We start from the raw sequence: 26277 nt of genomic DNA on the forward strand, positions 1-26277 counted from the left end.
AGCCACTTATATATCACCAAATAAGGTATTCGGCAAGAGGTGGTGTTTATGCTACGTAGCTTCTGCTAACATTAGAGATATCACTATGCCAGACTTAGAACAACACTGTAATAGCACTGCTAGCACAAGCACTCAAAGAAATGTTTAGGTTTGGTTTCCTGAAAAAGGAAGTTGTGTTAGCACTTTCCATCTGCATTACATAGCACAATCTATAAATAGCATGATTCCTGATACAGGCAAATAACTTTTTTTTACCATAGTGCATTAAGCAAGCAAATTTTATAAGTACTCCCAACCTAGCAAATACTATTAATACCAATTGTATTTAGAAACGGTTTAGATATAGAGCAGGAGTGGGCGACATGTGGCCCTCCAGATGTCAGACTGCCACTCTGATCATCCCTCACTACTAGCTGGTAGTGTTTGGTGAAGTTGCCACCCAGCCCTTGGAGGCTTACTCACTGGCCAACCTTTACATAGGGCATTAATATCATGAAATCTTCCAGTTGTCAGCAACATGAGAGCTAATCACACTAAACAACCATAGGTCTTGTAGTTGGCACAAGAAGAAGCTGAAGAGTGCTCTGACTGGGGAGAGAGACTGGGGAGAGAGACATGCTCCCAATAAAATTCTCCTCAAGTAGCAACTAGCATTTCTGCTCCTGCCTCATGTTGCTCCTTGCTTGCTTTCTTCAGATGATTTCTAATACTTCTGATTGCTCTCTCTTTGCCCTTTCGCCACTGCTGAATTCTTTCCATTAAAGAAAGAATTAGAAAACTATTTTGTCCTATGAGAAATGTACAGTAAGCACGAAGGCCTGGTTCACATATTATGGACTATATTCAGTTATTAGTCTCAGCACTTACATAAACCCTATTGATCCAATGGGTCTAATCTATCTGGAAGTGAGAACTGGGTTTAGTGCTACGTTTTCTCATATATGGCATAGCTTTGAAGTGATGTAGGACAAAAAAAATATAAACACCATTGTACAGTATATTCTAATATGTTTAAATCACACTATTAAGGTTTGGAAATAGTGATGTTCTTTATTTTTCCCACTGCATCAATACAGACAAAAATCATTAATAAAACCAACCTGTGCCTTGTTTAGATGTTACAGCACTGACTAACACACAGCCTAACAGCTTAGAAACAGCCATTCGCACATCATAATTGGATCCTTCAAAAGACTTGAAGCACAGAGTCACAATGCTATCCAAGTCTGTACTCCATATAAAGGTTGCTTCACTCTGAAGTTCAAGAAGACACTAAACAGAAGAGGAGAAGAGAGCAGGAAGAACAGGCAAATGAAACATTCTTGTGTCTGTAAACACCATGTAAAGCGAAATACGGTACCTAAAAACTAATGCTCTATCTATATCCAGTGTTGTCTGACTACGAACAGAAGAAACAAAGCTGGTGGAACAGTCTCCTTCACTGTTCTGTGCCCCCCCCCCCCTTCCCGATCTATTCTGAACAAGTGGAATAAATCTGGGGGACATGCAGGTTGTTGCAGAAAGGCATAGGGAAATACAAGTTGAAGTTCAATTGTGGAACACTTGTGTGGCACAAGCAGAAGGTTATTTATGTAACACTGGATATAGCTTAATGTCATCAGGGTTCCAATTCTATACTCATTTACCTGGCATTAAGTTCCATTATGCTGAACAGAATATATCTGAGCAAGACTGTACTGCACAGGATTGCACTATAAGTCTGAAAGTAGGTCTAACACATTAACGTAAGACTTGTAAGTATAAGAACATAAGAAGAGCCCTGCTGGTTCAGACCAAGGGCCCATCTAGTCTAGCTTCCTGTGTCTTATGGTGGTTCCACCAGATGCCTCTGGGAGAACACGAGTCAACTAGATACCTGTCTCCTGATACCCCTGGAAGGCAGCCCATCTAGGAGAAGGAAAACTCCGATTTCAAACCTCCACTGCCTTGTGGCTATATCCACTCATGGAAAAGGCTTCAGGAGTTAACCTAGAGGCAAAATCCGGAGCTGGAGTCCCGAAGGCAGCTCGTGTCGTTCTGCCAACTCCTGTGATGTTGCTGGAACCAGTCGTATTGGCTCTTGCCTTTCCATTGGACCATTTCAGCAATGTGGAGAGGAGAGATCTGCTGCTTGGGTAACAGCTTATCCTCCATATTACTTTACCCGGGCTTCATGCTCTGGAGAGGACACTCCTCGATTCAGAGCATGTTACGATAGTCTCTCTAGACTGAAGGATGCCTATACTATGATACCCCTCCCCTGCATCTGGCATTCTGAGGTACCTTCCTTTTAAGCCTGGAGATTGTACATCCCCATCATGGCTTGTGATGGACATTTCTTCCAGAAATCTGTCCAATCCCCTTTTAAAGGCATCTAGGCAGATGCCATCACCACATCCGGTGGCAAGGAGTTCCACAGACTAACAACACACTAGGTGAGAAATATTTTCTTTTGTCTGTTCTCCCTCCCCCAACACTTAATTGGAGTGGATGTCCCCTGGTTCTAGTATTGTGTAAGATGGAAAAGAGCTTCTCTCCATCCACTTGATCCATTCTCTGCATAATTTTATAAATCTCAATCATGTCCCTCCTCAGGCACCTTTTCTCTAGCCTAAAGAGCCCCAAACGCTGTAGCTTTTCCTCATAAGGAAGGTGTCCCAGCCCAGTCATCATTTTAGTCACTCTCTTCTGCACCTTTTCCAGTTCCACTATGTCTTTTTTGAGATGTGGCAACCAGGTATGGCTTTACCAGCATTTTGTACAATGGCATTATAATGTTTGCTGTTTTATTTTCCATCCTCCTTTTAATGATACCTAGCATGGAATTGGCCTTCTTCACTGCTGCCGCACACTGGGTTGACAATTTCATTGAGCTGTCAACCAGCACACCAAGATCTCTTTCCTGATCTATCACAGACAGGTCACAAACCCTTAACTAAAGTTTTTGCCCCAATGTGCCTTACTTTACAATTTCTCATACTGAAACGTATTTGCCATTTTGTCGCCCATTCTCCCAGTTTGGAGAGATCCTTCTGGAGCTCTTCACAATCCCTTTTGGTCTTCACTACCCAGAAAAATGTTGTGTCATCTGCAAACTTGGCCACCTCATTGCTTATCCCTGTCTCCAAGTCATTTATGAATAGGTTGAAAAGCACTGGTCCCAGGACAGATCCTTGGGGCACACCGCTCTTCATCTCTCTCCATTGTGAAAACTGCCCATTGACACTCACTCTCTGTTTCCTGGTTCTCAACCAGTTCTCAATCCATAAGAGGACCTGCCCTCATATCCCCTAACTGTGGAGTTTTCTCAGCAGCCTTTGGTGAGGGACCATGTCCAATGCCTTCTGAAAATCGAGATAGGCAATATCCACTGGTTCAACCGCATCCACCTGCCTGTTGACCTTTTCAAAGAATTCTAAAAGGTTTGTGAGGCAGGACTTACCCTTATAGAAGCCATGCTGATTTTGCCTCAGGAAGGCTTGTTCTTCTATGTGTTTTAAATATTTTATCTTGGATGAGGCTTTTCACCATCTTCCCTGGAACAGACATTAGGCTAACCAGCCTGTAGTTTCCCAGGCCGCCCCCCTTCACTTTTTAAAGATTGGCGTGACATGTCCTCTGTCACTGTGACCATTTTAAGGAACAAGTTGTATAATTTAGTTAAGAGATCAGCAACTTCATTCCTCAGTTCCTTCATAACTCTTGGGTGGATGCCATCTGGGCTCAATGACTTTTGATCTTCAATTTATCAGTTAGGTCTAAAACATCCTCTCTTTTAACCTGTATCTAATTAATTAGTCACAAGGGGCCATTTGGGCACCAGAATCTGCCCAAAGTCTTCTGTTGTGAACATAGATGCAAAGAACTAATTTCCCCTTTACCTCCCTCACCACCCACAGGGCCAACCATTTCTCTGGCAGGTTTCCTGCTTCTAAAATATTTACAGCAGGTTTTATTATTCCCCTTTATATTGCTGGCCATACGTTCCTCAAAGTCCTTCTTTGCCTTCCGCATCATCTTCTTACATTTCTTTTGCCAGAGTTTGTGTTACTTTTTATTTTCCTTATTTGGGAAGGATTTACATTTATGGAAGGACCCCTCCTTGCCCTTTAAAGACTCCCCAACTCCGCTCATTAACCATGCCGGCACCCTCTTGGACTTAGTTGAGCCTTTCTTTCTTTGCGGTATACACTTCCGCTGGGTCTCTATTACCATTGTTTTAAACAGACTCCATGCACTCTGGAGAAACTGGATTCTTTTTACTTTCCCTTTCAACTTCTTTCTAACTACAGTGGACCCTCGACTTACAGACGGCTCGACTTACAGACTTTTCGAGTTACAGACTTCTCTGGCCGCAAAATTTAGGTTCGACTTGCAGCCGGAGACCAGAAAAAACCCAAAATGGAACAAAAACAGCAGGTTACGGGATTAATCGGTTTTCAATGCATTGTAGGTCAATGGAGACTCGACCTACAGCCACCATTTCAGTACGGATTAATTCCGTAAGTAGAGGGTCCACTGTAGTTTCCTCATCTGAGGAAGTCTGCCCTTTGGAAATCAAGGATTTTTGTGTCAGATTTGCTTGACACTCTCCCCCCAACATGCATGACAAAAGAGATTGCAGCATGGTCACTATTCCCTGACATTCACGTCCCTAACCAGGTCCTGAGTACCACACAATATTAAATCCAGAGTCACCAGTCCTCTGGTGGGCTCCAGAGGACAGTATTACTATGGTCTAGCAAATACACTCAGAACAATCAAACTTTAGGTTAAGAAATATCTTATTTGGCAGGGAAAGAAAGAACATTTCAGGAAGTTTGTTATTCCAACTTATGGATGCTATTTTATAGTCTGGATAGAATGCCCAAACTACCGTATTTTTTGCTCTATAAGACGCACTTTTTCTCCCCCAAAAAGTGGGGTAGAAAGCCTGTGCGTCTTATGGAGCGAAGGCGGTGGTTTTGCCCCCCCAGCCCCGTGGGGGGGGGGAGCATCGGAAGGGTCCCAGTGAGCCTTCCAGGACCCTTCCGACGCTCCTCCCCACCCCCCACGGGTCCAGCGGGGGCGAAATCGGGAGCTTCCAGGACCTTTCCTGAGCCTGGAAAGGTTCAGAAAAGGTCCTAGAAGCTGCCTATTTCGCCGGCCCCGTGGGGGATGGGGTGGGGGTGGGAGCGTCGGAAGGGTCCCAGTGAGCCTTCCAGGACCCTTCCGACGCTCCCCCCCACCCCCCATGGGGCCAGCGGGGGCAAAATCGGGAGCTTCCAGGACCTTTTCTGAGCCTGGAAAGGTTCAGAAAAGGTCCTGGAAGCTGCCTATTTCGCCGGCCCTGTGGGGGGTGGGGTGGGGGGGAGCGTCGGAAGGGTCCCAGTGAACCTTCCAGGACCCTTCCAACACTCCCCCCCACCCCCCACGGGTCCAGCGGGGGCGAAATCGGGAGCTTCTAGGACCTTTTCTGAGCCTGGAAAGGTTAAGAAAAGGTCCTGGAAGCTGCCTATTTCGCTGGCCCCATGGGGGGGTGGGGTGGGGCGGAGCGTCGGAAGGGTCCCAGTGAACCTTCCAGGACCCTTCTGACGCTCCCCCCCCACCCCCCACGGGTCCAGCGGGCGCAAAATCAGGAGCTTCCAGGACCTTTTCTGAGCCTAGAAAGGTTCAGAAAAGGTCCTGGAAGCTGCTTATTTCGCCGGCCCCGTGGGGGGTGGGGTGGGGGGGAGCGTCGGAAGGGTCCCAGTGAGCCTTCCAGGACCCTTCCGACGCTCCCCCCCACCCCCCACGGGTCCAGCGGGGGCGAAATCGCCACCTTTTGGGGCTCTTCTGAGGCTTGAGAAGCTTCAGAAGAGCCCCAAAAGGTGGCGATTTTGCCCCCTCTGGCCCCCGGGGGAGGCAGGGTGAGTCTCCAAAGGGTCCTGGAACACACCCTAGGACCCTTTGAAGACTGACCGTGCCTCCCCTGGGGGCCAGAGAGGGCGAAATCGCCACCTTTTGGGGCTCTTCTGAGGCTTGGGAAGCTTCAGAAGAGTCCCAGAAGGTGGCGATTTCACCCCCTTTGGCCCCCGGGGAGGCAGGAGGAGTCTCCAAAGGGTCCTGGAACACACCCTAGGACCCTAGAACCCTAGGGTGTGTTCCATAAGATGGACCTCTCCATAAGGCTCACCAAATTTTAGGAGAAGAAAGCAGATTATTTTTTTTCCTGTTTTCTTGTCCTAAAAATTTGGTGCGTCTTATGGAAAGGTGCGTCTTATGGAGCGAAAAATACGGTAGTTTCCAGTATATAGAAAAGGCTAGTGATCTCAAATGGTACAAATACAATAATTTAAGAAAAAAATCTGTGCTTGTAAGTACTGTACTATAGATGTTTACTTGCAAATCATTTAGAGATCGGCCACAAAGAGAGAATGTGACCTGTTTATTCTTATATATGCAACCTACTGTAGTCAGGGTTCCTTTATAGATAAAACCATATATTTTGATGATGGACGGAAGTGCAACAATACTGAATGTACAGATGACTAATTTTTTAAAAAAGCATTTCTGCCTATGATGAAAAAACTTCCTAGCAAGGACATATAGAATGATACACTGGCTTTATCTTTGTCACAAGGAAGAGAAAATACTTCTTGTATTCAGAATATTTCAACTATATTCAGGAAGATTAACTATTCAAAACAATTAATATGACATTTTACCTTTGCAGCAGCACATCGAACTGCCATTGATCTATCCATTAAGCAGGAACGGGCAGCTTTGTAAATATCTCTGTGACATGGAATAGCAGCAGCTCCCAGCCCTTTCAAAATATTTTGCAAACTTAGCATGATCTCATACCGCCCTTGAGACTGACAAGAGAAAAGGTCATCTCATTTTGCAACTCAAGTATTATTTTATTTATTCATTTGTTACATTTTTAGCTCATTCTTCCTATAGTGCACTCAGACCAACATACATCATTACAATCATGTACATTAAGTAAGGCTAAGAGATATTGCCCAGGGTCCCCCAGCTAACTTCATGGCACAGTTGGGATTGGAAGCCGATTCTGCAATCAAGTCTTAGCATTTTGGACCCTGCAACATTCAAGATTCCAAAATCAGAAGACTATGAAGAGAGATTTCTAATCTTAAAATGGCACTCACAGTTAAAGCTTTGACTACTAAAAATATCATTTTTAAAAAAAATCATTCAAAATATTTTTATACGCAAAGCCTTCCAGAATAAGGATTTTCAGTTTTTTAAAAAATATGAGCTTTTTAAAAAATCTGAGGTTTCAGACCAGATACCTGTGACATACAGCCTGAAAGATGCAGCTTAAAAAATGAACGTGAGGAGAAAATAAGAAAAAGGTGGTTCTCATAACAATCAGACAGAATTAATCAGGGGTAGGGGAGGAAAAACCAGACCTTAACATTAGTTGATAAATATCTCCGTTTCTTATCTGAACCCCACCCTCAGCATTCCTGACAAAAAGAAATTTTAATTAATTAATGGGATAATAGCACAAGAAGTATATTATGCACCAAGAGATGGTAACTCTCAAGCCTCGTAGTCTCACAGAATTGTGAAAAATTCCTCTGCTCTACCCTACTAAATATAATATTTTGCCAATCAGTTTTCTGGGCTTAGTTTTTAAAAATGATAAACCATTCATCAATACATTTTGTTCAAACTTTTGTTTTGAATGCCTAAGTCCTTACCTCTGCATTCTTCATTGCTTTAAGGATATTTCCCACAGTATCTATAAAGCTGTTGCCCAAAATTCTTCCCAGCTTTTTGTATAAATAGCCCAAACAAACCACTGCAGCACTTAGAAAAAGAAAAGAAATTTTAAAAATGGTGCTTAATTCATGTATAATAAAATATGCTTAGTAAGCTTCTAATGTACGAATTTTACTATAGATAACCGAAGATCTTAATTACAAATACGAACTAGTCATTATTATATGATATAAAGAGTTAACACTTAAAAAAGCTTCCTATCTGATGTGACGTTTGCTAAATTAGAAGGGGGGAACATGTCAGAGGGACATTAAATCCATAATCATGCTTTCTGGGATGTTACATGGGCCAATGAATAAATACCCTCATAAATAAAAAGGTAACAGATTGACTGGCATGGGCTTTTTAAGCGAAGTATGTTTGATGAATAGGCTCTTCCCCTAATTTGACATTCGTGGTAAACACAAGACCTATTCAGGCACCTATTTCCTCAACACACTGAGAAGGGGTATCTTCATCACTGCTTTCTTTACATAGGGTTGCCAGATACATGGGTACCAAAAGGAGGACATAGAAAGACAAAAAATAAGGACAGAGGAGGACGTCTTGAATGTTTCGTCTGATTTGTTCCAGATTAAACCTGCAATCAATACAATTTTATTACAATAGCTGCCAATAAATGTTTTTTAGTGAACCAATCAAGAAAAAGTCATGTTAAAAAATAAGCATAAATTCAATGAAGGGTATTTTTCAAAATACCAAAAAACATTACTTGAACAGCCAATTGTACCCAAACCCACCCCGGCCTGGCTGTGGGATCCCCTGGCTGCTCGCACTCTGCACAGGTTTAGAGACAACCTTGCTAATCTGGACGCCCAAACAGGGCTCTGGCACAGGCAGAGGGAAAGTGGCACCGGGCAAAACCGAACGAGGCAGACTCCCCTCCCCTGAGGGTCATAAGTTCAAGGCTGGGGAGTGTGGGAGCTGGAGTCCCTGAAAGTGACTTTGAACACACATAGTCCAGGCGCTCACTTTCCCATCGATGAGCTCAGGCTCTGCTTGCTCCTGTCTGGCTCGGCGGCCAGCACTCCGCTCGCGCTGCCTTTGTAGTCCTCACGTGGGCTGGGCGGGCACGGCGGATCGCTGAGCAGCAGCAGCCTCCATGAGAGGAGGCGAGAACTGCGCTACAGTGCCGGTGGCAGGTAATGGCAGGCAGGCGGGTGGGGGGCGGGGAAAGACAGGGGGAGGGGGTCCTTCCACCTTTCCCCCTCCCATCCAAAATTATGACATAAAATATACAAAAGCCTGACATTTTAAAGGTTTTTATCTTTGCCTGGCGGACGGAGGACATTAGGTTAAAAAGGAGGACATGTCCTCCTTTTGCCTGACATGGAGGCTCCTGCATAGGTAGATACACTTCATGTGAGCAAGAAATCTTGGAAAATCTGGATTCTTAATCTTCTGGAAAGTTTCCACACAAGCAGGAGACAGTCCTCTTCAGACTCCTAAAACATCTCATAAATGGCAGTAACGGGCTGGCTAAAAAGTATACCTCAAACATGATATCCCTCTTATAATTAAGCATCGGTCAAGGTCCATAACTTATAAGGACTCAACAGCAAATGGAGCCCAGTTGTAATTGGGGGGGGGTATCATCTGAAATTGCTGCTACTCAAGTACTTACATGTTTTCTTGCCTTCCCTTTGAGTGCCTGAATTGTACCAAGAAAGGAGTGTAAATAAACTGTGAGCCCACTAATGACTGTAAGCTGAGTGGCAGAAGTGTATGTATGAATTACAGCACACGTTCCCTAACATGCTAAGCTTTAGTTCTGTGGTACTCAGCTAAGTTCTAAAGGAATCCTTCTTCCTCCTGCTATTTAAAAAATTCCACGGCAATGCATGCCTCATTCTCATCTCCCAAATCTCATGGAACGTTCATGCCCTATGTGACTATATTCCTATACACCCAGCAATAGTGACTGCAGCTGCTCCAGTCTTGAAAAGAAGTCCTAAAATTTATTAGCCTGACATTTATTTTTTACTCGCTTACTGGAGATATAGACATGGAGTGGAGAGCTTCATTTCTATGCAGGGATCAGAAGGGAAGATTTATCTCATTATTCTGCCTAGTTTCTGTGCTAGGCACAGAAGAATTCAGAAGTACAGTACTCAATTTCTCCATCAAACGGCATATTTGACCTTGTGAAATTCCCTGTCACCTATGGTAAGATCTCAGCTGGTATTTAAGTATAAGATTGGATTACTTACCACGACATTTTCCACCAAGGTAACAGGATCCTGTTGTAGCTATTGTGTCAATCCAGTATCTCCAGCTGTACATCTAATCATTGCCTTGTGGGTATGATTTTGGACTAAGACATGGTGTGAGCATTAACTCCCTCAAAAAATATTGTGTCTGTGTGTGCTCAATCATGAACCTTCTAATCTCTGGATTAAGGTAGTGGACCACCCTGGTTCATCACCTGATTCTACACTCAGCCCCATTCAAGGATGCAAGCAAAGGAAAGGATAAGAGGAAAGAAACAGCCTTTATGTAGTGCAGTGTACAGCAAGTGGAAAGTACATGGGAAAACGCAGAAGTGGGAGGAGGAACTCTGTCCCTCTTGCCTAGGCTAAAAAAGAAATCTGGAGTCAGTCCTGGTCTCACTTACAAAATTAATGCTATAATTAATTAATTAGTTGGTATTCAATTTGTTTCCTGCAGACTTCGCTGCTGTTTATAATGAAGAAACATAACACTGACATTATCTCATTGATGAAGAGGCTCATAGACTTACAGCTTTGTAGGAAGATAGCTTGGTGAATCATCTTTACTACGAATAAGTTCATTGCATTTGTCAATTGTTTGATGAACAGAAAAGATGTCTCCAGAGCTATACAGTACAGCAAGGTTTTTGGCAATGAGCTGCCTGGCAGGAGGCCCTGGTGAGCTGGTTAACAAAAATACAAGTTGTTGAACAAGCTTGCTCTGCTTTTCCTTTATATCAGCCTGGAAAGATGAAAGAGGAAGCAGTTAAAACTTAATAATGGGACAAATTTCAAATCATGATAAAGTTTGGACAATATATTCTGTCTGATTAAAACACACTGACTCATTTTGAGCTGGGCTCAGATACCATCAACTTGGCGTGTGGATGAAAAACATTTTTAACAGTATTAGCCAAACATCTATCTCTGGTGAAAGAAAAACATCTCCCCAATCCACACTAGCTCTTGGAACTGCTACCCATTTAAGAAGGAAAAACACTTTAAAAAATGAGTTGACTTAAAATGTTTTACTCCATACCAGTTGTGGAATACTTACTCTATTAGTAGTTGGTAGAAGTTTTTCCAAAAACCTTAGCCATTCAAAAGCGAACTCTGCTTTCTGAGATTCACCCTGCTGGTTATAGGCCTCTTCATTAAGTAACAAGCTGTGAGCCAACTCCATTCTTTAAAACGTTTCTTTCTCACTATCTGAAAGCCAGTCATGAAGACACCAAAGATTGTAGCTAAATGGTGTCAGTATCCAGTGGCGGAATTAAGTGGAAAACCTGAAAGAAAAAGCCCCAAACATATTAGAGATACAAAGAGAGGTCAAAGAGTTCTTGAAATTCCAGTACTGTATCTTATGGGATGACTCATCAGCAAATGATCAGGATGAACTAAAGTGGCTCAAATACAAATTGAATATCAGTACCACAACATGGAACACCACCACCTGTGATAGTTCATCCATATCAAGAGACAGAATAGAAAAACTGTGCACAAATGAAGCTATAAAGAGCAACAGTTTCCACATTGTGTCAAGCATAATACCAAAACACTGCACAAGCTGTTAGAAGGGACATGGCTATTCTCTCTTCAAAGCTACTACTTTTTCCAAAATTCCATAGTACACTTATTTTTGATAATTTACTAAAAATACAAGGCATGTCAAATCATTAAAAATGAGGAAAACCTTCACTAAATCATACTCAGAAGCTGCAGCTACTGACTGCCTCTACCCAATTTTCAACTATTTTGCTCCTTATGAGTGTGATATGCCATTTTATGAACAGCCATTTATACACTAGTTCGCTGTCCTGTATAAATGTATAAACAAAACTAGAAGCTACAGCTATAAACTACACATGGGGAAAAGAAGCAAAGCATGTAAACTGAAGGGTATAGTAGTTCATTTTCATAGCAAACTATACTGTGTTTTTTATGTAAATGTCACTATTATGCACCAAGTATCACACTAATTTAGCTTCATTACTTCATTTAATTTCATTTTTAAAATTCGTATCATGGTTTTTTGGTGGAAACAGTAAAATAGCCAACAACAACCAAACACAGATCAAAATAATCACTGATATAGTTTATAAATCTACTAAATTAATGTGGATTTATAAAAATTATTAAGTAATGAAATCCCAATATGTCGACAACACATCTGTTGTTTCACCAACATATTTTATTACAAAAGTTTATTCCTCCGCTCACCCATCGTAATTCCCAGTTTAGTGAACTTCCAGCATAAGAAATGCCAGAATAATCAGAACCAGCCAGTTTAAAGGAAGGTGACCATATCTCTTAACACACAGCTACTGTGATCAAGAGGCACCAGTGTGCGTGTGTGCAACGAAAGCTTGTTCATTCCTTTGAAATGGAACAGAGGAGGTGAATAAAACACCACAGAGCTCTGCACCGAACAACTCAACTGCAAGAAACTAGCATTTGAAAATTGCTAGTTTACACAATGCTTAAAATGAAACATTTTCTGTCACGATCTTATATTTAAAATTTAGGGTTTATTTCTTTTGATGGGAAAAAATAAGGAAAAACGTAGAGGAAAGAATGAATAAAAGACAGTGCTGCTTTTGAAAGGGAAACCCAATCTCCTTCTGATTACGTCCTTTAAACTAACTTTCACTTCAGAACTAGTAGGCAGTCCAAGCATAGAACGAGTATGAATAAATTCTTTGATTCAGTTATAGGCTGCACCTCAATCATTGTGTCTATTTTAATGAACATATGCAAAGTACTAAATGTATAAATCAGAAGTAGGAAGGAATTTCTGGTGCTGAAGAAATGGACAAACAGGAATGCTGCTGAATAACCATTCAATGACGTCTGATTATCTGATGTGGCTCCAGAGAATGGGTCTTATTAATTATTTATGGTATTATGATAGCTGATTTCTACACAGAAACTCCTCTAGTGTACAATTTAAGTTCACTACAATTCAAACTTAGGTTGTGATTCTTCTAAAGCTACTTACTAGGAAGTACATTTTATTCCAAATAACAACCTTCCTTCCAGGCAAATGTGATCACCACTACTCAGTTATATTTAACAGACTGTTAAATATAACTGCACAAATATAACTGCTCAAATATGACTGCACAAATTGTTTCATTATAGTGTATAAAAATTATGGGCTGGATTGAAGGATCAAACATCAAACATATGGAACTAAACTGGAATAAGTTGGCCATGTCAAATTTAACATGAATGGGAGGGACCTAACAGAAGCAGAAGACGTCAAGAAGAGGTGGCAAGAATTCACAGAGGAATTATATCAGAAAGATTTGGATATCCCGGACAACCCAGACAATGTAGTTGCTGACCTTGAGCCAGACATCCTGGAGAGCGAAGTCAAGTGGGCCTTAGAAAGCCTGGCTAACAACAAGGCCAGTGGAGGTGATGGCATTCCAGTGGAACTATTTAAAATCTTGAAAGATGATGCTGTTAAGGTGCTACATTCAATATGCCAGCAAGTTTGGAAAACTCAACAGTGGCCAGAGGATTGGAAAAGATCAGTCTACATCCCAATCCCAAAGAAAGGCAGTGCCAAAGAATGCTCCAACTACCGTACAATTGCACTCATTTCGCACGCTAGCAAGGTTATGCTCAAAATCCTACAAGGTAGGCTTCAGCAGTATGTGGACCGAGAACTCCCAGAAGTACAAGCTGGATTCCGAAGAGGCAGAGGAACTCGAGACCAAATTGCTAACTTGCGCTGGATTATGGAGAAAGCCAGAGAGTTCCAGAAAAATATCTACTTCTGCTTCATTGACTATGCGAAAGCCTTTGACTGTGTGGACCACAGCAAACTATGGCAAGTTCTTAAAGAAATGGGAGTGCCTGACCACTTTATCTGTCTCCTGAGAAACCTATATGTGGGACAGGAAGCAACAGTTAGAACTGGTCATGGAACAACTGAGTGGTTCAAAATTGGGAAAGGAGTACGGCAAGGCTGTATATTGTCCCCCAGCTTATTTAACTTATATGCAGAATACATCATGCGGAAGGCTGGACTGGAAGAAACCCAAGCCGGAATTAAGATTGCCGGAAGAAATATCAACAACCTCCGATATGCAGATGATACCACTCTGATGGCAGAAAGTGAGGAGGAATTAAAGAACCTTGTAATGAGAGTGAAAGAGGAGAGTGCAAAAACGGTCTGAAACTCAACATCAAAAAAACTAAGATCATGGCCACTGGTCCCATCACCTCCTGGGAAATAGAAGGGGAAGATATGGAGGCAGTGTCAAATTTTATCTTCCTGGGCTCCATGATCACTGCAGATGGAGACAGCAGCCCTGAAATTAAAAGGCGCCTTCTTCTTGGGAGGAAAGCGATGACAAATCTTGACAGCATCTTGAAAAGCAGAGACATCACCTTGCCAACAAAAGTCCGAATAGTCAAAGCTATGGTTTTTCCTGTCATGATGTATGGAAGTGAGAGCTGGACCATAAAGAAAGCAGACCGCCGAAGAATTGATGCCTTTGAATTGTGGTGCTGGAGGAGGCTCTTGAGAATCCCCTGGACTGCAAGGAGAACAAACCTATCAGTTCTAAAGGAAATCAACCCTGAATGCTCACTTGAAGGACAGATCCTGAAGCTGAGGCTCCAGTACTTTGGCCATCTCATGAGAAGAAAAGAGTCCTTGGAAAAAACCTTGATGTTAGGAAGGTGTGATGGCAAGAGGAGAAGGGGACGACCGAGGATGAGATGGCTGGACAGTGTCTGCGAAGCAACCAACATGAACCTGACACAACTCCGGGAGGCAGTAGAAGACAGGAGGGCCTGGCGTGCTCTGGTCCATGGGGTCACGAAGAGTCGGACACGACTAAACGACTAAACACACACACACACAATCCTGCTACTGTAAAATAATGTAATGTAATCTGGATCTGGCATCAATAATATTTAATATAAATTAACTGAAAGCTTCCTATCCCCCTTCTTCAGGTAACCAAGCTTCCTTAGGCCTTTCTTTGCCCTGAAGAAGCCTTTAATAGTCAAAAATCATCACTGGATCACCACTGAAATTCTGAGTCCCAGGAGAGGAATTTGATGGCGATTTTTGATTACTAAAAACTTCCTTCTTGTGTCCTAAGGCTCCCCAGGACAAAAAAAAAGTCATAGGGAACCACAAAACTTGAAGGAGAAGATGGGAAGCTTTCAATTACAGTAATTTAAACTAAATATTACTGGGCCAAACCCAGTTTACATGGCATAACTTTATGCAACAGGATTCTGCCCAGTTTGAAGTGTCCCATTGATGCTTATGGATTTTTAGTAATATTAAAATGACTAAATCTGGATCCAGGCACACATAACTTTTCAAGGCAATGTAGTAAAGCAAACACATGTATGAACTATGGGTATCTTGTTACACTTGCTCTACTCTTTGGAGTCATTTTCCATCATAAATTAACTAACAAACTAACTTGCCATATATGAGAAAAATAAAAACAAGGGATTTGTGATATCTTAAAAGATTAACAGATTTACTTCTATGGCTGAAATACAGTACAGTCAAACCTCAACTTACGAACGTCCCTGCTTGCAAACGTTTCGACTTACAAACCACTCCAATAGAAAAATATTGCTTCGACTTGCGCACAGAGCTTCCACGTAAGAACAGAAACAGGCAGGGGGAAAAGGCGGGCAATTCAACTTTCTAACTATAGGTGGCGCCGAGGCTGCTTCTTTGTGTTGCAGCTCTGCCAGGCATTATAGGGTGTGTCCCAGTTGAGAGAGCTCCTGCTTTCTGAGTGAGCCTGTGTGTGTGTCTGCAGGGAGGTAAGCTGTTGTTTACTTCTTTTAAAAAACTTCTGGGTGGGTTTTGGCTGGGGCGGATATGTGTCCATGCTGTTTTGTTGGTGGCTTTTTTTCCCCTTAATGCCTCAGCAAGGGAGCTGAGTTTACTGTTTGTTGTTGGACGTTTTTACCCTTCTTAAAGCCTCAATAAGGGAGGTTGTTTTACTGTTTGTTGTGGAGGTTTTCCCCTCTTCTTAAAGCCTCAGTCCCTTCCGTTTCTTTGGCTGGAACGGATTAACTGGTTTTCAGTGCATTCCTATGGGAAATGGTGCTTCGACCTACGAACATTTCGACCTATGAACACCCTTCCAGAACGGATTAAGTTCGTAGGTTGAGGTTTGACTGCAGTAAATTCTATAGTAGGCTAACTGAATCACTGGTGAGTCAATCACTCTCTAAGTCCAATTCATTCAATGGGCCTACTCTAGCTGTGACATTCTACTGGGTTTCAGCCTGTGTCAGCCGTCATGGATTACAATTACCGTATTTGCCAAGATGACTTTTTGGCCCTGAAAAACATGTCTCCAAGTGGGGAGTCATCTTGTACACTGGGTGCATGTCCAGCAAACCCTCCCTCTCTCTCAGTGAAGTCACTTACCTGGTAGTAAGACCGAGTAGAGCCCCACTCCTAGCCTGGGAACAGCCCGACTCTAGCGCCAAACAGCTGACTGTCGGGAACAGCAGAGAGGAGGCAGCCATTTTGAGATGCAACCACATGGCTGCTGCCTCTCAAAATGGCTGCCCCCTCTCCAAAATGGCTGCCGCCTCTCTGCTGTTCCTTCTTCCAGCAAACCCTGGCTCTCTCCGAAAAGGAACCAAAAGGGGCAAAAGGAACTCTCCCCATGATGCAGCCAAAACAGAATCACGCATGCGGAAGAGGGGGCAGTCTTATACAGCAAGTATATAACAAACTCTACATTCTGAGAGCGAATGTTCAGGGGTCGTCTTCTACACCCAGTCGCCTTATACACCGGCAAATACGGTAGAAATGGGCTGTTTGTATTTGTATCCCTGGGAATACAAATATGAATCATGGCAAGCCTCTTCCCTCCCATCAGAACCAAACGGTCCACTTACCAGTCGCTGCATGGCACTCAGGTCCTTTATCATCATTGTCATACCAATCTGAAAAGGAGCCTGGCCAGCACTTCCCCACATCCCTGCGCAGGCAACCACTCACCAGGTGAGCAGGTAGACTCTCCCATCCTGCCTCCTCACTGGAGTGGTCAGCTGCATGGGGAGGCAGGGAAGCATTAACTGAGCTCCTCCTGGATTGGTGTGACAACAACAACAATGAAGGACTCAAGCACTGTGCAGAGACTGATAAGTAGACTAGCTGGTTCTGGGGGCAGGGAATAGGCCTCCATGGCATCTGTGGTGCCACAATTCATATTTGTAGCCCATGTCTAATTGCAATACACTTTCTCAGGAAAATATTTATTTGAGCCAGGCCTTTTGTAGGCTGCAATTCTTCACACATGTGGAGTACAGGATTTGAGCCAAAGATTTATATACATAGGACAGAAACCTACTGATGTTTGTGTAAGGTTTGCATTAACTTGCTGCATGAAACTGCAGCTGTATGATAAGGTTCTGGTTTATGTCTCCATTGCACACAGTCATAGGAATCCAGATTCCAGCTGAATATCAAGAAAAATGTCTTAACAGAGCAGTACAATAATGGAGCCAACTACCTCGGGATGTGGTGAGGCATTCAAGAGAAAATTGGACAACCATCTATCAGATCTGCTTTGATTTGGATTCCTGTAATGAGCAGAGGATTGGACCCGATGGTCTTATAGGCCCTTCCAAACCCATTAGTCTACGAGTCTATGCCTGATTGCAGCCCAACATCTTGTCAATTAACTGCAATTAGTTGCAGCAACCTATACAACCAATATGCAAACAGTGACAGGATTCCAAGCATAGCGTACACAGTTGTGGGATGGGGCAGATAGGGAAAGCAATAATTCTAGATGGCAGGGAGAGGTCAGTTCTTTTACTAACACTGTCAATGAACCTTCCAAGTGCTGATTATATAACTATCCTAACAAGAAGTAGGATAATTAGCTAATGCTGAATGCCTGAGACTAAAACTCAGTTTTTAGTCTTTCCTCTTTGAAGTGTTGAAGTAATGAGTTCAGCTCCCAAGAAACAGTGATTCATGCTTAGACCAGGGTCTTTGTGAAAAAGAAAAGTCTGTAGTCCACAAAAGCTCACAGTGAAAAAACACATTCTCCAGTAGCAAAGCGTACTGCATAATATATTTTATTCATGAATTTGTTCAACATCTTTCTTAGCAAAACTCACAGAGGTATCAAAAAGAAAAATGATCCAAAACATACATATACAGAAATGCAAGCTCCTCCAATCTACTCCTCTTTTTTGTCTGATGTAAGATATAAAATCACATGCCTTCTAAACTTTTTATTAAGTAGGCTTCAAGAAGGGAATGGAATCTAAGATGTATGTGTGAGTACATCTCACACATACAGCCATGCAAAAATACACTGCTTAAATGTTATTATGTTCTGCAAAAGTGCAAGGAATTATTTATCTAGGAAAAGTTCTATATTCATTGCAATATTACCACATTACTTTTATTACTTTTAAGAAAGAAACATACACACATGGCCAGATTTCTCCTAAACAGCACTAAATCTGAGCCAAAATACTACAAAAATTGGTAAGTAGAATAATTAATTAAGGGCTCATCTGCACTCTGGTGTTGCCTTCAGTCATTCTGGGGCAGCTCTGGGTTGTTCAAGTATTTTCTGTTGCAGATTTGAATAGAGCAGCCATTCCCAACCTTTTTTTGACCATGGCCATAAACACAATATGAAATAAATATTGGCTAAATTAGGACAGTATAAGTCATGCAACAAACAGTATAAGTCGTGCAACAAACAAAGGTGGTGTGTAGCCGCCTAGAGTGGTCCATTGGTCCAGATAGGCGGGGTACAAATCACATAAATAAATAAAATAAATAAAAATAAGGATGCAAATGCTATGAAAGTACAGCTCTTAAACACTCCCCTTCTATGGAATATTTACAAATCAGAATTTTTTAAAATACAGAAACATTTAAACCAGGTTATTGTTCTGATTATAACCACCATACAGAATGATTTTGAAAAGAATTTCCTCAGTTACTCAGGCAGCAGTTAGCTCTGAGTAGATGTGAATGCAAGCTCTAACCGACTGAAATTCGTCTGGCGCCAATGTTGATGACATTTCGGTGCCAGGTCAAAACCTTCCAGTTCCAGAAGGCTTTTAATTGAAATAACATCAACTGTGGGTCCTGATGGCAATTATAATTGTATTTTAATTGTATTTTAATCATTTTATCTTTTGTTGTATCTTGATTGAATTTTAAAAGTTGCAAGCCACCCAGAGACCTCTGGGTAGAGTGGGCTGCATATAAATTAAATAAATAAATAAATAAATAAATAAATAAATAAATAAATAAATAAATAAATAACCACACTGGAATTTCCATCTTGTAATGTATGAATGGGATTCCTTAAATTAGACCACAGTGGTCTAACATCTCAGTGGATGGGATCCTACTTATCTGAAATCTCACTGTAGCAGGATAAGAGCCTCGTGGCGCAGTGGTTAAAACGCTGTACTGCAGCTAAAACTGTGCTCACGACCTGGGGTTCAAATCCCAGGTAGCCGGCTCAAGGTTGACTCAGCCTTCCATCCTTCCGAGGTCGGTAAAATGAGTACCCAGCTTGCTGGGGGGGCAATGTGTAGCCTTTATAATTAAAATTGTAAACCGCCCGGAGAGTGCTTGTAGCGCTATGGGGCGGTATATAAGTCCAATAAATAAATAAATAAATAAATAAATAAATAAATAAATTTATTTCTGTGTAAATGTGATCACACAGCTTGCAGCAGGCATAATGAGTTTCCATCACAGTCCAATATAAGTTTAATCTGCCATGTATACATTCAACACAGAAAACAAAAATATATATCCAAAATGGGCTCAGTGTAATTCAATCCTGAGGATGCAATTCCATACCTGTTTACCTGGGAGTAAGCTCTTACTTCAGACATGAAATGAATAGGATTATCTTGTCAGCTAGTCTTCTTACATTCCAGCAAGAGTAAAGGACATAGAAGTGGGTGTGAGTGCAATTTCCCTTTCTCCTCATGTAAAGAAAAATCTCCTATCCACAATAAATATATTAACACACATCAGTGAATGAATGGACTTTCATACTACAGTACAATATAACCATAACAACAAAGTAGATTCAATACATAAAGTAATCTCAATTTTTTCCCTTCAAGGACAATTACTGATAGTAGGATAGGTCAAACTCCTCACAAGTGGCACAGGTTAGAAAAATCCAACACATGATTTCCCCCTTTACTCTATTCTTAATTATAGCAGATTATGTCTTTCTACATTTTGATGAAATTGTATCTATATGTTTCTTCCATCTCTAAAAAAAAAAACCCTAACCTACAATTATTAACACTTCCAATCAATTAAGAAGCATGGCTTTTTAAAAATTTAATGAGGTTGTCTTATCTTCTTAGCTGATGTAGGATAAGGCAATGTCCTCATCTTAAATGAAATATGAGTCTCATCCAAATGAGAATTGCAGTTGTCTTTGATAACCTATTTGTACTTTTAAGGAAGAAACATACACACATGGCCAGATTTCTCCTAAACATCACTAAATCTGAGCCAAAATACTACAAAAATTGGTAAGTAGAATAATTAATTAAGGGCTCATCTGCACTCTGGTGTTGCCTTCAGTCATTCTGGGGCAGCTCTGGGTTGTTCAAGGTGGTGTGTAAATAATTGTTTCCAGTCTGTGCCCCCCCTCAAATGTGCCAAGGCCCCCAGGGTGCCATATATCCTCTGTTGAGAATGGCTGGAATACACTATACCAATATTCATGTCCACACGTGGGGACAGTACTTGTTACTACATGTACTGGGATGCATTGGACTGCCCAGTACCGCCTATCCACACACTTCTAGAATTACTAGGAACAATGGGTATTTTCTCTGCTCTTTCCCTGTCTGTTTTACTCTCTCCCCCCTCATTTTTCCTGTCCACTCTTCTCAACCCTTCATAGTGCCTTCTAGTAGTTTTTTTCAAAATTTGTTTTCACTTTTGTGCTATGGTTCAATATGGATGTCATTTTTGAAAAAAATCAACAAATTAGCCAAATGCAGAAACAGCTGATATCCTAAAAAGATTAAAAAGAAGCATCAGTAAGGCATGGTGGGGTGGAGACTGACCAGCAGAAACATGCCCAAAAGGAAATGGCACCACAGGACAAATATCCACAAATGCACAGAGGCATGCATCAGTATGGCACTGAAATCCACAAGAACAGATGATGCACAACTCTATTCCTTCAAGTCCTGCCCTCTGGAGATGGAGAGCATCAGCTTGTTTCATCTTCCACATGGCCGCCCTTAAAGCATTTGAAGAATATTTCACATCATCTCTCAGTCTCCTCTTCTCTAGAGTAGATTAAGACTAAGCACGAGCAGTTCCTTCAACTGATCTCTATAGACTTGGCTTCCAAACCTTTTGTCATGCTGTCTACCCTCCTCTGGACACGTTCAAGCTTTTCAACATCCTTCTTATTAAAGACCAGGTGAGATTTGACCAAAGCAGAGTGGTACTATTACTTCTCTCTCTCTCTGGAAATCATACTTTTACTGATGCAGCCTAATACAGCATGGGCTTTTTTCACTGCTGCATCACACTACTGATTTATTTTCAACTTGTGGTCTACTAAACCTAGATCCTTTTCACATATACAATTGTCAAGCCAGCTGCATCCCACTCTGTATTTGTACACTTCATTTTTCCACCCAAGTGCAGGGTTTTACTTTCTTCCTTATTAAAATTCACACTCAGGAACCATGGAATGCTCACAATTGTTGGGGAAAAGGCGAGAAATCCTGAGCAGGAGAGGGACAAGAATGGAGTATCCTTAAGAGGGCATGGATGACTGATAGCTGCCTTGAGCACTATCTTTTAGTGGGAAAAGGGTACAAATATAAGGAAGGAAGGAATATAAATACTGTATAAGGAAGAAAATCCTGAAGGGCAACATTGCTAAAGTTTGTTACAAACCCCACTACACTTATCCTCATTTTGTTATAGACAAGAACTTGTGCCTAGTCTGCATTTGTTTAAAATAAAGAAAAAGTTATGGAAAGTGATACAAGATTCCACTGGTAAAAGTAATTGTAACATAGATCCACATACTGTATTTCCAAAAAGGTTTATCCAGATCTAAATGCCAAGAACTTCTTTGTCTTTCTCTAATTACCCAAGCCATCCCCCTCCCCTGCTTGCTACTAGTTCTGAAGAAATGGAAAAATTAAGGTACATCTCTTAACATCCAAACAATTATAACATAGCAAAACTAACAGGAAACAGGAGTTTTTAATCCAAAAGGTCATTCTTTTCAATGTGCTTTATGTCCCATAGATTTCTTTTCTACAGCTAAACTATGCTCCTTTTTAAATGCAATAACTTCTAGCTTGGCTCAGATCAAACACTGGGTTGTTCTAAGGATGCAGTGGAGTGGGCAGAAGAAGGCATGTGCACTTGCTGGAGGATAATAAATACAACTCTAAGTCTACACAGCAATCTCAGTGGCTACAAACTGCTGCTGTAGCTTGATGAGCTGTTGGCATAGAGTTGTGATTTCTTCTCTCCCCATTATTTCACAAATAAATACTGAAATATTGTCCACACTGCCACTCAAGTAACACAGATAATGGCATCAAGTTTTCTTGCTCATGTTAAGGAAAGGTATTGAACATCAATATATGTAACCGCATTGGATGTTTGGGTAAAAAAATAGTTTTAAACTGGTTTTTCTTCCTGCTTAAGGGAGTCAATCATAAGTTATGTACAGACACAAAGTCATAGACCAAACATTAGCATCAAACACAAGAGTCAGTGCTTGTCTACATGTTATGAAAGGAGTGGGTTGGATTGCAAAAAAATAGGGTTGCTATGAGATCTTATATGCCAGTGTGATCCTTGTATCCAAATAAAATATGGACCTCAAGTGACTCCATTTGGTTTGCCAATATTGAATTGGGCAGACTGGACCTTTAAAAAAAAAGCAAACAAAAGCTTCTGGAGGAAGATTTCCACTTGTCCTTTCCTTTTTTTAAAGTAGTGTAGTCATATTCACTACCCTAATACACACTTAATTCCCCCCCTCTTCCTCAGCCCCTCATGGAGTGGAAAAAGTTATTAATTTGTCAATTTCCTGAAGTGGTTGTCCCTTCACAATACCGTACAGTGGTGCCTTGACTTATGAATATCCCAACATACAGTACGTACAAGCATTTCAAGTTACGACCAACTCCAGCCACAAAATTGTGCTTCGACTTGCAGCCGAAGTTCAAGTTATAACCAGAACTTTTTCAAGTTATAACCAGAAAAAGGCAGGGGGAAAAGGCGCGGAATTCAAATTGCTAACCATTGGTGGCGAAGAGGCTGCTTCTTTGTAGCTCTTTCGCCCCAGGGGTTAGAGTGTGTGATCAGAGAGGAGGCTTTGGACTGCCTGGTAAGGTAAGGTGCTGCTTTCTACCTTTTAAAAGTTGTTCTGGGTGGGATTTGTAGCATGGTTTTAGGCTGGGTGGTAGGATTATGTTTCTATGCTGTGATAGGTCTTGCATGATTTGTTTGTTTTGGGGTTTTTTCACCCGTTTCTGATGGGTCTTGTGGGGTTTGTTTGCTTTTTGCTTTGCTTTTTTGCATTTCCGATGGGTCTGTGGGGTTTGTTTGCTTTCCGCTTTGCTTTTCCCCCATTTCTGATGGGTCTTGCACGGTTTGTTTGCTTTCTGCTTTGCTTTTTTTGCATTTCCGATGGGTCTTGCACAGTTTGTTTGCTTTCTGCTTTGTTTTTTTTTTTTTTTGCATTTCTGAAGGGTCTTGCACAGTTTGTTTGCTTTTCTTTTTTTTTCCCCTTCGGCCGGAACGGATTGATTGTGTTTCCGATGGGTCTTGCAGTGTTTTTGTTTGTTTGTTTTTTGTTTTGGTGATTTTTTTTCTTCGACCGGAGTAGATTAATTGCATTTCAATGCATTCCTGTAGGAAATGGTGCTTCGACTTATGACCATTTCGAGTTATGACCTGAGTTCCGGAACCAATTAAGTTTGTAAGTCAAGGCACCACTGTATTGCCAACAAGCAGAGGAAAAGTGTTTTTTTTTTTTTGTCTGCTTGCAGTGATCACACATGCTGGAAATGGACAAAAGCAGAGCAATGCCATCTGCACCAAAACAGTAGCAGCCCTTCAGAGGGGCTCAGAAAGGTGCAAACAGGACTACTCTGCATGTGGGTTGGTTCATCAAATATTGGGATCACATCTTGCTAATGCTGAAACACCAGCACCGACGCAATTCTATTTCTGACTTTAATTCAAAGCACTGATGCTTAACTTTAAACCCTTTGAAGTCTGAAAGAATGTCTATCTGCTGGACTACGTACATTTTCTGTACCAGCATTGAAAGCTGGCCTCCAAATGGCCCATCCTATAAGACAAAACAGGTGGCAACTTGGAAGAAGCCTTCTCCATTCCAGTGACCCATCTTTGGAATGTTCTTCCTAGAAGCTCAAGAGTGTATCTTCATTACACCTTTACAGCACTCCCACTTTAACTGCCATAGCTCTATCTTTCGGAAAGCTGAGTCCTTTAGTTCAGGCAATATGCCTACAACTTTCTGCATCAAACTACAAATCCCAACACTCCATAGGATGGAGCACGGTAATCAGAGCAGAATCGAACTAATGCAAATACACTGTCACCTACTTTAAATCATTTCTGCACTCAGCTTTTTTTCTTCCTAAGCTTTTAAAAGAGACAATGTATAACCTAATGTGCCGTATTTTAATTTATTATGGTTAGTCTGTTGTTTGCGGTTTTATTGATTCCATCCAGTATTTATATTGTTTTCTACTACTCTGGTGTAAACAACTCTGTGATGGAGTTGGTAACAAATATAGTAACTACCTAAATAGTCATGTATATAAAATCAGCATCTAAGGTACAATTCAAGTAAGGGTCTAACAGTATAGTTAAAAAGCAAGCTTTTCCAGAATGTTCAATCTTTATTTATGCATGTTTATAGTTCTTATCCTGTCATACTGTAAATGAGTACAGATTACAAGGAATGGGATTTACTCTAAACTAACTGATCAGAAGGTCGAAAAGAGGGATGAGAACAAAGAGCTTGTCTCAGATGCCCTTTTAAATTTGGAATCTTAACAGTACCCTTTTACGCTATGACTCAACAGGATGCTGGGTACCCAGATTCCCAAGATGACTACAGTACTGTATTGTATATCCTTTGTTCCTTATGAGATTGCATTTATTCCACAATTCCCAAAATTACATATTTGTCAACTGCATTAGCAATTCAATGTCACCATCCACTGCATACTCAGAATCAGTAAGGAATAAAGGACTACTCCATTTTCACACAAAAGTACTGTATATTCAAACAGAGGGGGGAACAGAGCCGCTCACCAATCACCAAGTCCACCCTATCCCAGTCTGAGGAGTAAATCATCATCCTTAAGGAATCTTGAATGTGTGCTTAGTTCTGCAAGCAGGAACTGGTATCTGTTTCAGTCACTCCGAGAGCCAAGCATACTTTGACCTCCAGCTACACTTTCTCCGGGGAAATAAACGCGCTTTCCTTAGTTTGGACACTTAGAGAAAGGGGTCTCCCCCCCCCTCATAAATTAAAAAAAAATCCCTCCCTGCCTTCACAGAGGATTTCTGACAGGTTCTCCCCCAAAGCTTTATATTTCATTTCTCCCCTGTCTCTTTCTTCGAAAACTTGGTAAGATGACCCCCCTTGTCCAAAAACAAACAACCCCACAACTTTGAAGCGAATGCCTCCCCAAGTCAGATGAACTGCTCACCAGATGAATTCTCAGGAGCAAGTCCGAGGCGCCCTCCTTCCCTCAGCAGCATCATCATCAGTCCTCTTATTTCTGGTTTGTAACAATGTCTGAAGTCGCCTCTCCCCTCCAGGTCAGGGGAAGGACTTGTCCCGGAGCTCATGCCCCCTCAGGACGCTCTTGGGGGCCAGCTGAGGAATTCCCCCCCAAAGGACGCCCTCCTCTCGCAGACTCCCGACGGCTGCCTTCCCCCAAAGGGGGCACTCCAAGCCCTCCCCCGGAGGCGGGTGGCCCCTATCCCGCCCGTCCCCAAGGAAGAGAAAGCCCGAGGCAGCGCTCCCCTTTCTTTCTTTCCCTCCCTCTCCCCTCGCTCCCTCAGCTTACCTGCTGGCCTGCAGGCAGCTTGCTCTCCGAGAAAGGCTCGCTTTGCTCGGCGCAGGGTGGGGTCCTGCGCAGGCGGCGGCGGCGGCGACTTGCTGCTGCTGCCGCCACCGCGGAGTTGGGATTCACAGGCTGGCGCTCCCTCCGCCTGCTTCTTGCCTGACTC

At 42.0% G+C, this 26277-nt stretch overlaps 1 protein-coding gene across 2 annotated transcripts in view; it reads right to left on the minus strand.

Annotated features, from left to right (window-relative positions):
* Window positions 1-26277, minus strand: part of HEATR5A (HEAT repeat containing 5A) — a 97099-nt gene extending 70822 nt beyond the window's left edge. For both annotated transcript variants that reach the window (XM_072986344.2, XM_072986343.2), the window contains exons 1-6: window positions 26115-26277; window positions 11041-11269; window positions 10514-10725; window positions 7692-7800; window positions 6687-6836; window positions 1101-1272 (exon numbers count right to left, since the gene is read on the minus strand). In XM_072986344.2, the coding sequence (XP_072842445.2) occupies window positions 1101-1272; window positions 6687-6836; window positions 7692-7800; window positions 10514-10725; window positions 11041-11166 (769 nt within the window). In that variant the 5' untranslated portion in view covers window positions 11167-11269; window positions 26115-26277. The remainder of the gene's footprint in view (window positions 1-1100; window positions 1273-6686; window positions 6837-7691; window positions 7801-10513; window positions 10726-11040; window positions 11270-26114) is intronic.

Source organism: Pogona vitticeps, chromosome 1 (genome assembly GCF_051106095.1).
Source record: "Pogona vitticeps strain Pit_001003342236 chromosome 1, PviZW2.1, whole genome shotgun sequence".
Classification (NCBI taxonomy): domain Eukaryota; kingdom Metazoa; phylum Chordata; class Lepidosauria; order Squamata; family Agamidae; genus Pogona; species Pogona vitticeps.